Source organism: Physella acuta, unplaced genomic scaffold, assembly GCF_028476545.2.
Source record: "Physella acuta isolate Inbredline_101_S28 unplaced genomic scaffold, ASM2847654v3 ptg001106l, whole genome shotgun sequence".
Lineage (NCBI taxonomy): Eukaryota > Metazoa > Mollusca > Gastropoda > Physidae > Physella > Physella acuta.
Genome location: NW_026732623.1, coordinates 155778 through 174276, shown reverse-complemented (window position 1 = coordinate 174276; position 18499 = coordinate 155778). Strand labels below are relative to the sequence as shown.

General features: G+C 35.7%; 2 protein-coding genes across 2 annotated transcripts; one reads left to right on the top strand and one right to left on the bottom strand.

Annotated features, from left to right (window-relative positions):
- Nucleotides 1-220: 220 nt before the first annotated feature.
- On the bottom strand, nucleotides 221-2472 carry LOC131955812 (uncharacterized). Its single transcript, XM_059320095.1, has 3 exons — nucleotides 2417-2472; nucleotides 2159-2233; nucleotides 221-1502 (listed from the first exon to the last, which is right to left on the bottom strand). Exons 1-3 carry the CDS (start codon nucleotides 2463-2465, stop codon nucleotides 586-588), a joined length of 1041 nt encoding a protein of 346 aa, XP_059176078.1. The 5' UTR covers nucleotides 2466-2472; the 3' UTR covers nucleotides 221-585.
- A 9374-nt stretch (nucleotides 2473-11846) lies between these two features.
- Nucleotides 11847-15067, top strand: LOC131955820 (uncharacterized). Its single transcript, XM_059320102.1, has 4 exons — nucleotides 11847-12944; nucleotides 14367-14503; nucleotides 14534-14699; nucleotides 15017-15067. Exons 1-4 carry the CDS (start codon nucleotides 11847-11849, stop codon nucleotides 15065-15067), a joined length of 1452 nt encoding a protein of 483 aa, XP_059176085.1.
- Nucleotides 15068-18499: the final 3432 nt, after the last annotated feature.

The window sequence follows — 18499 nt, the reverse complement described above, 5'->3', positions numbered from 1 at the left end:
GCTACAGTTCTTTTTCTCTTTTGGTCTTTTGTACTACTGTGTTGCATCGCCGTCATGGCTCGATGCTGTAAATAAAGCAGTACTTGACAACAACTGTCGGTGTCGGTGTGTACTTAATCTCAAGGTCAGCCCGTCTTAACCACAACACCTCAGTGGGTAAAAGCATCCCCACTGAGTGAGGGTTACACGATAACAAAATGAATGAAAGAAACTTTGAAAATGAAATCTTCTAAAACTTTATTGACATCCATACAAACAGTTTTGTAAACAAATACAAACAGTTTGTAAACAAATACAAACAGTTTGTAAACAAATACAAACAGTTTGTAAACAAATACAAACTTGAATTAAAGTATAAATAAAGACAATGATGGCGATGACAAATCTAATGTAGAGGTTTAAACAAAAAGATACAAGTGTAGCCTATAAATATTTCATTTCTCAACAATAAACATTTGTTTATAATTGTGTTTATGTGTCTAACAACTCTAAACAAATGACGTGAATGAAAACAAACAATTTAAGTTTAATAAAGGCAGCCGCCATTTTGTTTGTTTACATTAGACAAGGGAAGAGAACCAACAGTTACAGATAAAACCACCCATCCTCCCCACTATAATTTCCTTCAGAGTTTGATCCACTGTGGTGACGTGACAACAACCACACGCCATATCCTGGCATGCAGACATGTGCTCCACTGGAGCCAGGACATGTACATGTTGTGTACGTGACCTTGGTCCGAACTTTCCCCTCATGTTCGTGTGTCCATTGTCCTACAGAGACCTGTTTAGGACAGCCATGAGGATGTGACACTATAACGGTCAACTTGTCCACATCAACACATCTCCCGTATTTGTCGCTTACTTTCTCACGTAGATCAACAAAGTGCTGACACATCTTGTCCAGTTCATCAACCAACTCTACGTCACATGACACACATGTAAACCTACACCCGTCTCCCATAATGTCTGCCCCTCTCACCTCCCAGCCATCAAGACTGACCCCAGGACTTTTATTGTCATCAAAACCTACAACACACTTGGTCTGTTTCGCCTCACTGTCATCAAACACCACATGTGTGGCTGTCACCACACGAACCTCACCCCACACTTTGCTGGGTGTGTCCGAGTGTTGACACTTGCCACATGGACAAGTGCCCTTGTTGTCACTCTCTGTGTACTTGTACACACGATACACCCTTCCCGTCCCTGTCCTCAACACGTCACTTCCTCTGGTGTTATAAAATGGATACTGACCACTGAAGCATGGAACAGACTTTGGTCTCTCTAGACTGGTGTACTTGACCTTAATCAGGACCGTTATTGCAGACAAAGTTTTGATTTGCTCCAACATGATGACGTCACGGTAATGTGAGGGGAGATTATCCAAGTTAAAATCATTGACAGGTATAAAGTTGACATGACCTGGATTCTTCTTACAGCTGTTATAGTGCTTGTGTAAGTCAGCTTCACCTCCATAGCAGATCTCGGCTTCATGATGTCCTGAAGAGGTACAAGGGGAGGTAATAAAAATACATGAAATAGTTAATTTTAATTGCACACGATTTATTTAGCATGCAAGTGGAGGTAACAAGCATACTACCATAAATTCTTGCCAGCTTATCAATTTATAAATATATGTAAAGAAGGTTGATATTTTCAATCATAATTTAAAATTACTTTACAGACATAATCTTTTCGTGTTTTTGTCCAGATGGGGCAGATGAAGTAGAGTTTATATGTTTCACTGTTCTCTGCAGAGTGTGGTTAGCACTATGCCCAATACCTTTGTTTCCCCATTGTCAGTCAGGTACCTATTAGAGCTGGGTTGACTCTGGGATCTCCTACAGTCCTTTGTTTGAACCAAAGACAATGTTTCTTTCAGACTGTTTTGTCTGGGGAGGAACTCGATATTTTAGAAGGGGGTGGGTGGACTAAATTTCCAGGTGGGGGGGGGGGGGTGGAGGTGGAGTGAGATGACACAAGTAAAAGTAAATGTCTTGAATATAAATTCCATTTTGTTCGGGGCGGTAGATGCCTGGAAGAAACTCTGACCATAGGAATAACAGCTGAATGCTCAACCACACAAATATTCCATACAAACATAATTTAAACAATGCATGTCTAATTTTAGTAATAAATCCCTATTAGCCACTGACCTGGAATAAATTCCTCTAAACTTTTTCCAGATTCTACCATTTTTCTAGCCTTGACCTGACCTTCATCATTAAGTTCTGTAGAAAAATAAAATAGATTAATAACATAGGCTATTTTTTACTTTGTAATTCAGTATAGTAATATAACAGAATCATGTAGAAATACATTACTTCTAGTCTATTGTTTTTAGAAATTATCTTCTTTAAAATTTTAGCGCTGTAAATAGAAACATTTTAAAATATTCAAATCTATAATTGTACCTTCATTTGTCAGTCCCAGTTGGCTTTTCTTTCTTCCATTATTCTCCATATTGTTTATTTCCTGTTAGGATATACAATATTACCTGTTTAAACTAAAAGACTTAAAGTTTTCACATGTACAACAAGCATTTACATATTATTAACAGATAAATCTAGGAATATATTTAGAGATAACTTTATAATAAACCGGGAGTGATCTCCCCTAAACTTTCTCGAATATTCTTATATAAAAGAACAGGGGATGAGAACTCGGGCTATAGGCATGATTTTTAATCCATTTTAAATAGGCCCCTACTTAAAGTTTTAAAATAGAATAAAATCTCGTAGACAAAAAGATTGCACACCAAGTGAACGTCAAATAAAAAAGTGCATAATAGTGCGCAATATTATTAATACTTTAAAAATTTACATTAGTTTTTTGAGAAATCGGAAGTAGCGTAAATTAGTACTTCCGGGCAACGGAAATTACTCAAAATTTGATTGAAGGTAGAGAATTAAATCTTACACTTACATGTGAAATTTCATGCATCTATCTGAAATAGTACTCAAGTTATAGGCTTTTGAAAAATTCAAAGTAGAAAAAGTACCACTTCCGGTTATCGGAAATCGCTCAAAAGTTGATACGGATCTACGATTTTGATAAAATACTTATATATGAAATTTTATCAACCTAGCTGTAGCCGTACTCAAGTTATCGTGTTTACACACGGACAGACACACACACACACACAGACACACAGACATGCGGACAGAATTGCAAATCCCAGTTTTTCAGAATGGATTACGCATAAAACCTGTTAATTTTGATATATCTGGATTGATAATTTTTGCCCGATTAAAATAAGTCCTCTATACTTCGGATGTGATGAAGGACTGAGGTGTAATACGGTGAAAATTGTTAAAATTTCAAGTGATTTTTGTGCACGATTACAATACTTTCTCTATACTTCGTATATACGAGAAAGTAAAAAAGCTATTCATATAAACATGAAAATATTTTGTTTTAAACATTGATTTATTTAAATTGCTACATCAAAATAATGTATAAAGATTTATGTATATACAATAACATTAATTAGAATAGTTACACTTGCACCACACATTTGGGAAATAAAACAGGTGAAACATTAAGTATTTATACCAGTAGCTACAGTAAACAAGCCCTAGAAAATTGACAGCTCGGCCTGTAATATTGTGTATTAATATAACGTTACAGATCTATGAGCTAGACTAAAGACACTAACTAACGTTTAACTAAAGTGATACATCTACTATACAGGTTAGCTACTATTTTTATATGACTATGTATTAATTTTGGCACACTTTTATCACAATCACAACAGAATTAATGAATCCAACGAATATAGTATACACTTTTTTTTCACGCAATTCACAATGGACGAAACTAAAAGATAATTCAAAGTTGGTAGGTATTTGTAATGTAGTCCAGTCAAGGCACATGATCGGTCTACTTCATTTGGTTTCTTTGATTTCTTTGCGAAATATGGTGGTAACGCTACCTCTCAGTTTATCCTTTGTACACTCCCGTCACCTCCAGTCGCATGGACTTCATTGTCCACATTATAAGGATCGCAACTAGCATTGTCTCTTCACGTTCCACCTTGTTGCATGTGGGCGATGATGCCGGCGGCTTTTGGCTTGGTTCTTTGATGATTATCTCACCCCTTTGACATAGAAGGAGCTATGAAAGACAGCAGTGACAGCATTCCGCAATATTTAGGTATTGATCCTTTGTGTTTAAGACACTCCCGTAATCTCCAGTCGCTTGACCCGACGGTTCATCTTATAAGGATAGCAACTAGCACCGTCTCTTCTCTTGAATGTTTCACCTTATTTCATGCCTTATTTCGATGGTTGTCAAGATATGAGCTATGCAGTAACACATATTTTGCGATATTATTATTTTTTATGCTTGCCGGCCTTATGGTTTGTCGGCCTTATGGTTTGTCGGCATTATGGTCTGTCGGCCTTTTGGTTTTCGGCCTTATGTCCTGTCGGCCTTTTGGCTGTCGGCTTTATGTCCTGTCAGCCTTTTGTCCATGTCGGCCTTTTGGATGTCGGCCTTTTGTCCTACACCCGACAATTATTGTTTAATAACATAATATAGGATTATGCTTAGAAATAAACTGGCTTTTATAAAGACTAGGCCTATTTACTTTGAAAATCAGGTGACTTGAGCTTACTCACTGTTCATGATGCTAACCTCTTTCTGTCACATTAATTAATTTACTCCTCACACTTTTAACACTATATTTGAACTTAAAACTTCACAGAATATAATTGAACCTAAATATTATTAAATAATGTTTTTTTTTAATCACTGCTTTTCTCTGTGCTGTTTTTCTTTTTCTTTTTTTGCCACACTTTCTAACTTTTCCAAGCAGACCAATTAAATAAAAACTATCCCAGGTTTTAGCAATTTTTTTTTCTCAAACTCATAAACCTACCAATCCGTTGACTTGTAGATCTAGATCCTATATCAATTTTTTTTCGTATGTTAAAGCAATGTTAAATGTAAAGTGATAATCTAACTAGATTTAGAAATAGATCTAGAATTAGAACTATAGCTCTAAGAGTAAGAGTAAGACTATAGTATAAGTATAATTAAGTATAGGCCTACATAATCTAATAAACTAATAATAATACTTTTTAAAGTATTTACTAGATCTAGATCTATATTAAAATTAAATTAAAAGGCAAAAAGGAATGATCTATATTTAATTGCTTAGATATCTAGAATCTAGATCTATATTATAAATTAAAAATAGTTAGTTAGGCCTATAATATAGGCCTATGTAATTATAGGCCTATGTATCTATATGTATATAAAGCAATGTATGTGTGTCTGTGTGTGTGTGTGTGTCCTTTATGCATTACTACACCTCTCATCACATCGCCGTGACACTTTGGGAAGTTGTTGAGAATATTCCTGGGGAGGTTTCTGCGAAAAAAAATATTTCAAATTCTCAGGAGTGGCGCCCCGGTAGGGCGCGATTTGTTTTTCTCTATATACCGTATATAAAAATAATAAAAGTGAATTGCAGTAACACTGTTCACACGATCGCCATGAAACTTTAGGAAGTTGTTGAAAATATTCCTGGGGAGGTTTCTGAGAAAAATTGTTTTTTTTTAATTCGCAGGGGTGGCGCCCCGATAGGGCGCGATTTGTTTTTTTCTATTTACGGTATATAAAACTAAAAGTCGATTTTGGTTTGGCATCGTTCATCCAATAGCCATGAGACTTTGGGGAGTTCATTATACCACTCTAGGGAAGGGTTCTGTAAAAAAATATTTTTTTTTAATTTCGCAAGGGCGGCGCCACGGGAGGGTCCGATTTTTCTCTATTTACGGTATATAAAAATAATAAAAGTGAATTGCAGTGACACCGTTTATCCGATAGGCATGAAACTTTGGGGATTTCATTATAAAACTCTAGGGAAGGGTTCTGTAAAAAAATCATTTTTAATTTCGCAAGGGCGGCGCCACAGAAGGGTGCGATTTTTCTCTATAATACGTATATAAAAATAATAAAAGTGAATTGCGGTGACACCGTTCACACTATCGCCATGAAACTTTGGGAACATGTAGAGAATATTACTAGGGAGATTTCTGCGCTAAAAAAATTTTCAAATTTGCAGGGGCGGCACCCCGGCAGGGCGCTATTTGTTTTTTCTCTATATGCGGTATATAAAAATAATAAAAGTGAATTGGTGTGACACCGTTATCCGATCGCCATGAAACTTTGGGGAGTTCATTATAAAACTCTAGGAAAGGGTTCTGTAAAAAATCTTTTTAATTTCGCAAGGGCGGCGCCATGGGAGGGTGCGATTTTTCTCTATATACGGTATATAAAAATAAAAGTCGATTTTGGTGTGACACCGTTATCCGATAGCCATGAGACTTTGAGGGAGTTGATTAGAACAATTCAGGGAAGGGTTCTGTAAAAAAAAAAATCCTTTTTAAATTTCGCAAGGGCGGCGCCACGGGAGGCTGCGATTTTTCTCTATATACAGTTTATAAAAATAAAAGACTATTTCGGTTTCACACCGTTCATCCGTGTACCATGAAACTTTGGGGAGATGATTAGATCACTCAATAGTAGGGTTCTGCAAAAAAAAAAATATTGTTTAATATTGCAAGGGCGGCTCCCTCCGGGGGGGGGGGGGCGATTTTTTTTCTCTATACATAGTATATAAAAAATAAAAATCGGATGCGGTTCATCCGAGTGCCATGAAACTTTAAGGAGTAGATGAGAATACTCCCGAGAATATTTCTGCGAAAAAGAAAACTAAAGTTTCTTATGGGCGGCACCATATAGGGTACAACTATCGTCAATACACGGTTGGGCGCCCAGAGTTTTAGAGCGACTATGTTGGCACTTGGCATCCGTTAATCGAGCGTCCTGCATAGCGAGTAAGGGGTACGACTATATTCAGCGGTAAAACTAGAACAGGCTTCTAAAAATAACTTTGCAACGAGAGGAAATCCTTCTGTACAGTTTCGTTACCTTGCCAAAGATGAAAACATAACTTTTTGAATATGAGGAGCCTACTGTAAAGTTTCGTCACTTTGGGAATGATGCAATAAACATATATTATTAGACAATTCAGTCAGAAATTGAGATCGAGCATCTAATAATAGACCATTAGTAACGCTAGCATATTGCATCAGTCACACTGATATTTAAAACACGTCAAATAATTTTTTTACGTGTTAAAGAAATAAATCCTGTTCATTTGTGTTACTTTAGCGAATGACGAAATCTGCATCATTATTAACAGGATGCTATTTGGCCGATGGCGCCTGTTAGTTTTAAGGAGCCAGGGGTCGTACGCCGCGCCTATGGGGTAGTGTAATCGGGGGGTGGGGGCCCTGAGAGCGCCCCTCTAAGTCTTTGACACAGAGGCGGTCACCGAAGTGTGTTCTACCATATTATTTCGGTGAGTTATTAATGTACACTCAAGGTTTTCATGCGTGTCCTGATATTTATGATATAAGAACAGGCATTGCTTTCATTTAAATAACTCATTTTTAGAAAAGAAGGTCACGCGTCTAAGAACATATAATTATAATTGATAACGCGTTGGTGAAATCCTAATATATTTCGTCAAACTTTCTTCTATCCCCGCGGCAACGCGCGGGGTCGGGTACGCTAGTTCTATATATAATATAGGCCTATATTATATAGAGAATACATAGGCCTAGATACTAGATTCTAGACAGAGTTTCTTCCAGGCATCTCTTCAGCCCCCCCCCTCCTGAACGAAATTTAGGTAATCCCTTAGTTTAGCGTCGGTTATTATTCTGGAATCGTATAGCAGTAAAAAACAGTAAAACAATGCCAAAGTCTGTCACACACTTCCGGAATTCACCGGAAGTACTGTAAACCATACTTTATTTGGTGTCATCTTTTATTTTTATACAGAATGTTTAAAATTTAGAAAGATTTATTTTTGTAGGCCTAATCATTTTTACATTTTGTAATCATTTTTACTATTTTCGTAATCTAGATTTTTTTACTTGGCCTAGCAGCTAGATATCTAGCTAGATCTAGATCTAATTAATTAATGGTAGCAAATCCGCTGCAAGCAAAAAACATTAAATTATTAGCCTACATTTGACTTCATTATTTATATTTAGGCCTATATTAATATGTTTTTTTTTTATTTTTAGATCTACTAATTTAAATCTACTATTATATTTATTCTTGTTTCCTTTTGTCGATTAAACTTAAAAAATTAAAACATTAATTTACTACAATCGACTTTCAATTTATTTATATTTCAATGGTCAAATAAACCATGGTTTACCGTAACTCTAGTTACCGAGACTCAACAAACATTACCCGATAATTTCCGATGCTAAACTAAGGGATTACCGAAATAATTTATATAGAAAATATATACTTTTAACAGTGTCCGCCCCCCCCCCCCCCCCGAAGAAAGTCTACCGCCCCCCCCCCCCCGGAGAAAAAAGTCTGGAAGAAACACTACTTCTAGATCTTAGATAGATCTAGTAGATAGATCTAGACCTAGATCTAGTAGATTAAGTAAGTACTAGACTCTAGATCTATAACTTAAACTAGATCTAGATCTGTCTAGATCTGTCTAGATCTAATCTAGAATCGGTAATCTATCGTTTTGGGTACGTAAAATCGCCCGCGGCTATTAATGTACGAAAACGTTACCTTGTTGTCAAGGCTTTAATAGAAGTGTATTGTGATATGTTTGTGTCAAATATAGATCTAGATAAATGAATAATAAACCTAAATCAATGGCTAAATATATCAATATAGGCCAGAAATTAACTTTAATCAGCACTGTCTGCGAGCAGATTTGCTATATAAACAGCAGCCATTTGTAAAATAGAGTGGCTTCCCCCTGAATCTCTTATAAAAACAAAACTTAAAACAAGATGGCTGCTATAGTAAATAGATTCTAATAAAAAAATAAGCATGGTTGCATCTGTTGGAAACATCGCTAGTCTTCATTTATTACTGAAAATTTTTAATTAAATTGTTTAAAAACAGGTAGGCCTACATAAATGAAACATTATAATATTTTAAAAAACATAAATCCTCCTCAAAATGTGAAATAATTATTAAAATTTAAGGAGTCACCTGTTTTTCACATTACAAGTCGTGGGCGATTTTACGTACCCAAAACGATAGATTACCCTAGAGAATCTAGATCTAGAGTCTAGATCTAGATAGATAGATTTTTTAGATCTAGAGCGTCTACAGTATAACATATTACACTGGTTTATAAGTTTTGCTGTTTCTATATTTTTTTCCAAATCTAGAAGATCTAGAAATCTAGATCTTAGTAGGATTATGTTATTAGTAATATTAGAAAGACGTGATTCTACTTTAGGTTACGTTGAACAAGCGAGAAGCGATCGTCTACTATGCAAAAAAGTAGTCGATACTTGTTGATTCCGTAATTAAAATATCGTACTTGTAAATGCCAAAGAGTAAACATTCAATTGGCCTATTAAAAGTGTTAAACGTTAAGACACCTAGATCTAGATCTAGATCTACGTAATATTAGCGATGAAAAAAAATTAAAAAGACTTTTGCAAATTATAAGCTATCTTGATATAGATCTATTTCCACTAAGTATTATATCAAACTGGGTCGCAAACTTCGATTATTCTTGCCAGATAAGTTTATGTATAATTTGATTAAGAATATTTGGCTACTAATGGATTCCTAAAATAAAACTTCAGCACCTTTTGCTTTTGTGCCATAAAATAATTAATATGTTATTGGTCGTAAGCAAATAATTTAGAAATCATTTGAAGATAAACCTACAAATACATTGTGTATTTATAAACCTTCAAGTGACATCATTCAACGTAAATAAAAATCGGGAATAATCATTCTTACGGGGCTTTCCCATTTTAGGCCTAATAAAAATAGTAGATCTAGATCTAGATCTATTAGGTCTTACAAGTTGCGCTCATGTTACTTAAAAAGAATATGACATGGATAAATTAAATACACACTTAGATTAAGTTATCTGAAGTGAAAATATGTGTAGGAATCATTGTGGAAATAACAGCATTATCAGATGATACGCTGAATAAAACTAAGAATACAGCAATAGATGAAAATTGTGTCAAATAATTGATTTTCAGCATTTCAAAAATATTTCGAAGCCTGAAAAATAATTAATTAAGTTATAAGTACCGTAGCATCGTGTTTTTAGTGATTTCCCCATAATTGGATCAAATGTCAAAATATTATTCACATAACCAAGAAGTTCAATCATTATGTCCTACAGGGTTCGCCAAAAAAATTACACCACACACTTTTAATTGGAGGGGTTGGTTTCAGACGTAACAACATAAACAACACGACAGGTTGTTGGTAGATAACAATAGATAGGAGGCACAAAAAAGCAACAACAAATAGATCTACGAATAAGAGCGATTTTTCGCAAATCTAAATCAAACATAATTTCACGGGGAACATTTAGTATGTTAACATGGGCTTAATTGTTAATTAAACAAATCTTACCGAAAGTTGCGGGGTTGCAGATTACTGCCAGTCTGGCTGAAAGTTTATTCGATTCTAAAAAAGGCCTAATGTATTTTGTCGGGAAACCAGGAAATGTTAACGTCATTACTATTCTTAGATTCGGATATTTCGGCGTAGTTATATTTAATTAAATGACGATATAAACTATGTATAGGCCTATGGAAAGTAACGAAAAAATATCACGCAGAGCTTCAGCTCATCCAACAAATTAGATCTAATACTATGGCAGATGTAATTGTTCTTTGTTCTTGATGGACGTTGACATTTGGTACATGTCAGTATATGAGGGTAGCATTTAGACTCACTAGAGGCCCAAAAATGACATAAAAATGTTGAGTGACGTAAAGACTTCCAAGGTACGCTTGGCTACAGTAATTGGCTTGAGTTGGAGCAGTAGTATCATTCATTAGGTTGGTCGACACCAGGTGCGGTAACCCAGTGTATCACCCCCTCAGCCAACGACTACACCATGTAATATAATCTAGATGGTGTCACTCATATCCTCCATCTGTGTCAACTGATGTATACAAACATTCTCACATTGTTCAGCTAACTGGGAAATCATTAAAATTAGAATGTTTTGTTTCACTGTCACTTGATGTGGCCCGCACCCCCCCCCCCCCTTTCTCCTTCTGCATTGTTGTGAAGCAACTGTCTGGTAGGCCTTTAGAAAAACAGCTTGTAAAGTAGTTGGATGGTATAAAAGTTAATTTTAAAACTGCTATAAAACACCAATTGTAAAATGCAAATTTGTGCAGGATTTTATTTTACACATGTTTTTACACATGGTGATTCTAAATTATGCATCATCTTCTTCGTTCTTACTTGTAATGTTACAGTGGATTCCCACCAACCAGAGTTTCTTCCAGGCTTCTCTTCGGGTTCGAAATTAATTTACCGCCCCCCCCCCCCTCCCCCGAACGAAATGAATTTGTATAATTTATATTGAAAATATATACTTTTAAGAGTGTCCGCCACCCCCCCCCCCCCCCGAAGAAAGTCTACCGCCCCCCGAAAATTTCAAGTGCCCCCCCCCCCCCCCCGGAGAAAAAAGTCTGGAAGAAACACTGCCACCATCACAACGAAGCCTAATGTGTCAATTTGTGATGTGCGATATAGGTCATTAACCCTGATTTCAGCCTTTCTTTTTTGATTTGCTTCCATACCCTTTCTCCAACCAAGTTTGATTTTGAAGTTTTCTATCCGAGAATATTTGATATCCCTAGCTGTTACCTAGTCACCACCCCTCTCTACTCTTGTCACCATCCCTCTCTACTCTTGGCACCTACTCCTGTCTAACCCTTCCATCACGTTCCCTAATCCTTAGTTTCTGTAACATTGTTACTTTGTGCCCACAGACCAGACTCCATGAAAAACACAGAAGGCAGCATGACAACAAGCTCGGAGCTGGTTCTACCCTCACCCACCAAGATGAGGACGCGCAAGTCTCGACATCGTCGCAATAACAGCCGAGGCTCTATGAAGGACATCGTCTCCCCCATCAAGTCCCCCTCGCGGGACCACGAAGCCAGAAATGCTGAAGCCCTGAACCCTGCTGGCCTACACCACATAGAGCACCCGCAGTTCCCCGGTACTTTCAAGTACCTGGGGCCGGGGACGGCCATCAGGGAGTACAGGAGCGAGGACGAGGTGGACGGCTGTGAGATGAGGATCTCACACATGGAGAACAACATCAAAAAACGTCAGGAGCTGTGCAGCAGGACCTCCAGCACCAACAACAGCACCAAGAGGTCTTCCATCTCCAGGCGATCACCGCTATTTAAAGACAATAACATCAACGACGTTTGCTTCGGCTGCGACGGCGGGTGTAGTGACGCCACGTGCAGCAGCAAAAGGTCGTCCCAGGTCAGCGCCGATGTTAAGAGCACCTGTGATTTATCTCCCCTGTCTAGCCCCAAACACCAACCGCTTGAAACAATGAGCGAGAAATCATCCCCGGATGTTGACTCGTCTCGCCATGAAACTGACTCAGGGTCATGTTCATGCTCGCCCATGGCATCCCCCGCTGACCTCCAACCCCAGACGTACACAGTCCGAGAAAAAGACTCGAATGAAAATTTAAATTTCCCGGAGAGCAGCACGAACTCTGTTAGCTCACAGTTGAACTCGGGCGTCATCCAAACGACGACGTCACACACCGACTGTGACACCATCAACACCAGTCTCACACAACAGACTCTCACAAACTCCACCAACCACCATCTTGTACTTATGACCTCGCAGGGGTCGGGGGTCAAACGGGTTCAAAGCAGCCAGGATATGAGCAGGAGACACAGGAGCCCGTCCTGCCGGAGGAAAAGCTCTGACATCTTTGAGAACTCTGGCAGGTGTCAGGACAGGTACGAGGACAGCCAGGCGGGGACGGAGAGAGCTGGACAAAATGTGGACGGTGTCCTGCACAAAAGGGAGCCAAACAACTCCTCTGTTAGGTTCAGAAACACCAAGGTCAGTCCATCAAAGTTTTTACTATTTTGTTTTATTTATTTTTATTTCTTGTTTTCTTTTTCATTTTTTAAATTATGATCAGCTATTTTTATAAAAAAAAATAATTAAAACAGTTTATCAAATTTACTAAATTGGGTGTAGTTGCGTATTTGTGGTTTTTTACCATTAATAACTCCCCTTAGCTGATCGTTAATCTTATTTTCTTCAAACACTATTGGAATTTTTTTTTCTGGCTTAATAAAGTTTATGGTAAAAATACTGTATTATTATCATTAGTAATAAAATATAAGTTAAAAGAATGGTATTTTTAACCATGTCAAAATGACAGAAAAGAAATATAACTATAATTATCCTGAGCATATTTTAAACTAACACTCCCCTTATACATTTTTTAATGGTTACAAATGCTAACAAAAAAGTATTTAATGTTATGTTTAAATAATATTGGAAAAGTAAGTAGTTTTTTCTATATATTTTTTCGTTTTGACCAAACACTAAAAAAATCAATGTTCAATTGCAAGCTGTTAGAAAATCCATTTAAAAATATTTTTTTACTAATTAAATTTTGTGTGTAGTAAGTGATGATATTTGCTAGTGTTGCAACATTTTTGTTTAAAAATTATTTGGCTCCCGTTTAGAAAAAAAATGTCTGTTATAAATTAGCAGACAACTACCAATCAATTTTTATTAATGTTATTTATTTTGTATTATTATTATATATGGTTGTTGATTAATAATAACTAATAATAGATCACTTTTAAATACTTAATTTTGGTTTAAGGGTGCAGGCTCCAGAAAACACTCTAGAAATATTTTTTTTTGAATTTTCAAAATTTGGTATTGTGAAAAAATTATAAAAGCAATGTTAAATTTAACCGTATTTCACAAAAAAAAAATAATTTGAAAAAAAATATATCTAGCGGGTTTTTCTTTTTATAAAACTAGCCAGCTAACTCTTTTACTGTAAGTAAAAGAAGGACCAGTATATGGCCGATATATGTTATTTTATGAAATTTTAGAACTCCACAAAAAGTTATTATTCAAGATGGCCACTATTGCTATGGCAACCATATTTTCAGAAGAGTCCCTAAGGCATGCAAAAATTTCCCCTTAAATACTTTAACTTATACATAAACAAGCGCATAACCAGTTGACACGTAACGCTTAATTGTGTTGGAGGCACGGTCGAGTCGGCAAAAAAGCTCATGGTTGATAAATTCGAACAAAGTCTCGAGTTCAAACCACTGGCAGATAAGTCTCGATCCCCTTCAACACCAATAGTTAAGAACAAAGAAGAAGAAGAAGATACATAAACAAAAGGCTCATTATTTAATTTTTTTTCTCCAGTTTTTTCCTGAGCCTATCCCCTTAAATTTTAAAACAAAATTCCAGTTGTGAAAAATATTTTCTTGTCTCCTTTAGCACTCTGAAGAATCCTGGTCTGAAGAAGAGGAAGGGGAGGTGAGTGATGACGAGACACCTTGTCGTCCCCCCTGCCGCCAGTCCTTCTCCACCCTGAGCTCTGAAGGTGTCTTCTCAGAGGAGGACATCAGTGACAGGTCAGGCAACCAAGATGGCAGTGGTGACAGGTCAGGCAACCAAGATGGCAGTGGTGACAACGGTCTGCTGTCCACTGGCAGTGCAGAAAACCTGCAGGCGGAGCTGACCAAACTGACCTACATACCAGATGGTCTGTCAGACAGGGAGAAAACTGTCAAGAAGATGAAAAACAAAGTTAACTCCCCTGATAGGATGGTTAGTTGGAGATTAGTTTATAGCCATAGATATAATTGATAATTTCTGTTTGCCTTTGTTAGATTATAATTTTTAAAATATGTCTGAATTATATTAGTGATGATTGTTGTATGTCCTTATTATTTTATTACCAATATTTACATTTCTAAAACAGGTAGTATTTAGGTGGCAATGGTTCTATTGTAAATTCGTTTTCAACTTTGTTTTTAAAGAAAAGAAAGTCAAAACATTTAGTTACTAAAGTTTGTTAAAAACTACTATTAAATATTACAAACAATGGGTTTCTCAGTGATACAATTTTTTGTTTTGTTTCCCAGAAATCTGAGACCGACACAAGTTCGGACGAGTGTTCCGATATAACAGTGTAATCAGCTATACACAAAACTAGGTCTGTAGAGAGTAGCACACACTGGTAGCCAGCCTCCTTCTATGTTCTTCAGTCATCTTCTCAAAGTCATCTTGATGTCACTAGCTTCACATCATCAGTCATCCAACATGAACCATCAGCCACTCAACACTGAGTGAGTCATTCATCTTCGCCTTGTGTAGAAGCAAGACAAATTTGTTCTACCATTTACCTCAAATAGACTAGGATCAGGGCCAGACTGGACAGGATTTTCTGGCAGCTGTACAGGGAAGTTCAGGGCTAGTCAGTTGCTGCCCACACAAACTTGGTTGGGCAAGGACACTGTGAGTCTATGGTTGACGCAGAGAACGGACACATTGTGGACACATGTCAGTCCCTAACTGACATAGGACACACATCTAGTCACTAGCTAGCATATTAGGACACAACTAGTTAGTTATGAAATAATGGATGAACAAATGTCTACAATTATTTCAAAATGTGTTCTGGGATTGTTGTGATTTTGTCTATGTGTTGGTCAGCAGAAGACTCACGGTTGAGTTGTATTATTTGCTGCAGGACAAAGCCACTGACCAGTTGACCAACTGTGTGAGTGACCTGTCTAAAATACTTTACAAACATTTGGTAATGTGTCAGATTCTCAGTGGATATAGGAGAAGCTAAGTTTGACATTTGGAGCTAAACATTTTCTGTGTTATTCTTCACTCTAAGGATATGAACTTTGACCTGTTGATGCTGTGTAGTTCTCTACTTCCTGGAGTTTAAATTTGTGGTGAGAGTTGTTTAACATAGAATGTTAACATTATACGTGTACTAGCTAGACATGTGCATTAACCTTACAGATGTTCTAGCTAGAACTGTAAAAGTTAACACAGAGATTCACATTTTCCCTTATCATGTTGACCTGTTTTCTTTACTATAAATGTGGGGCTTGACTTGCTCTCATTCAAGTCATAGCACTTGGTTATTTTACTCTCAAACTTCTTGACATGTGTTTTACATGGAGTTGTGGGACTTGTGGGTGGGACTTTAGCAATCTGATGCTGATTGTTTCAGACAGATTGTTATTTACAAAACTGCAGGATAAAAAAATAATTTTAAATGTTTTCAAGTAAACCTGGAGGTAACACATAGATGTATCATTCATCTAAAACAGAAAAGAGTTAACTTTAAACTTGTTCCCTTGAGTCATTGGCTGATACTATTTTATTTACCCAATTCACCAAAAATCTGATTGATTGATAATTTTAGTTTGTTTAGAGACAAAATATAATTGGCTGGGATCTTTTTAAACATACAAACCATTTGGTGATCAATTTATTTTCTCTAGTTACAAACACAATTGGATGATAGTAATCTAAGGTTTGATTCATAAATATTTCTACATAATCAAATTTAATTTGATTTTTTTTTTTTTGAAGAAACAAGCAAGATAGTCATTTACTTAGTAGAAACTATAAAGTAAATTAAAATGTATATAAATTATAATTAAATTTTATTAAACGGGATTTTTTTTATCGATGCCTACAAGTAATTTCCTAAATTTCGATCATATTAAAATACTTTCGTGTATTTGATACTTGGTCAAAGTTTTCAAAAGTTTCAGCATGTCTCACTCACATTCACTGGTCTCAATAAATAAAGTATTTTAATTATCTTTTTTTTAAATTAATGGCCTGTAAAATTTTGCCTCTGTTATGGAGAGAAAAAAAAGTGTAAAGTGCTTTTGGTTTGCCTATTTGGTCAATACATAACAAGAAAAAATGTTTTAATAACTGGTTAGCTTCTATTTCCAAAAAATGTTAATGATAAAGTTTATAAACAAAAGCTTGAATTGTAAGCTTGCCTGCGTGTGTCTACAGAACTCACTTCTGTTGTATTTGAAAGGGTTTATAGAATGGCAATTCTTTAATGCACTTAGAAATAGGACATCATAGTGGAGGATGAGAAAGTCACTTTGATTTTAATGTGATACTATTTATAGCTTCTTGCCATAATTATCTGCCCCTGCATATAGTTGATCCTAAATCACTAATGTACTTGGATATTCAGTGTGTATTTGAATTGGTATTATAGTAGATTTTAAAAATGGTTTAGGTTATGAAAATGTGGTAATGATGGTATTGGGAATTTATAATTAGGGAAATAAATATTTAAATTGAAACATTTAAATTTGTGATTTAACATTAATACTGTAATTTTTTTTTTGTTATTGACATTCTTTAAATAAATAATGTATAAATTTTGAGGCTAATATTTTTTTTCTATTGACATTCCTTAAATAATGTGTAAATTGTGAGGTTAATATTTTTTTCTTCTAGGGCTGCACTTTTATTTTACCTGCATATCATTTTACAGTAATTTGTTTTACAAAAAAATACATTCCTTTTTTCAGTGTCCACATGTTAACATTTTTACTAGAGATTTATTAACAATTTAAGACTTTTTTATAGATCTGCTTTAAAATATTTTGTGTCAGAATTAAATTTCCCAATCAATGATATACTTAAATAATTTCCATCAGAATTAAGCTTCCTTATCAATGATATACTAAAATATTTTGCATCAGAAATAAACATGCCAATTTTTAAAATGGTTTCCATCAATGATCTACTAAATTAATTTCTATTAGCATGGTAACTGATATTTATTAATTATATTTTGTATAAACATTTTGAAATAATAACTAATTTAATTTGTATTCATTAATTAATTGCAAATTTACATCAATTGTAATGAATAAAACTTCTTACAAAAAATATACTTAAAATCAGACATAACATGTTGGATGTTACCTAATCCATTTATCATGCACACAAATTCCTACAGCCTATTTAATAATAATGTTTTGTTTATCATTCCTAATGATCTCAGTGCTAACAGAAATGATTTATTGTCTTATTTATTCAAAGTCTGCTCAGTACAACTTTTATTTTCCATTTGGTTGAGCTTTTTTTTTCTGTTTGACTTTGTTTGCTCTTCTTTCTGTTTAAAACCAGGGTTTTGTACTGTCCAACAAAATAATGAATATCAAACTTTGTGGTCAAGTGTTGTACATCACAGTTGTGTCCAAGTTGTACTAGGTTAAACATCTGCCAAACTTGTCAGGTTTAACATCTGCCAAACTTGTCAGTTGTGTCAGGTTTAACATCTGCCAAACTTGTCAGTTGTGTCAGGTTTAACATCTGCCAAACTTGTCAGCTGTGTCAGGTTTAACATCTGCCAAACTTGTCAGTTGTGTCAGGTTTAACATCTGCCAAACTTGTCAGGTTTAACATCTGCCAAACTTGTCAGTTGTGTCAGGTTTAACATCTGCCAAACTTGTCAGTTGTGTCAGGTTTAACATCTGTGTTGTATGACCCTTGACCCTGCGTGTACCTTATTAGCTCACGTTTCATTGGCTCGTCATCTCTCCTAGTTTTGCTGGATAAAA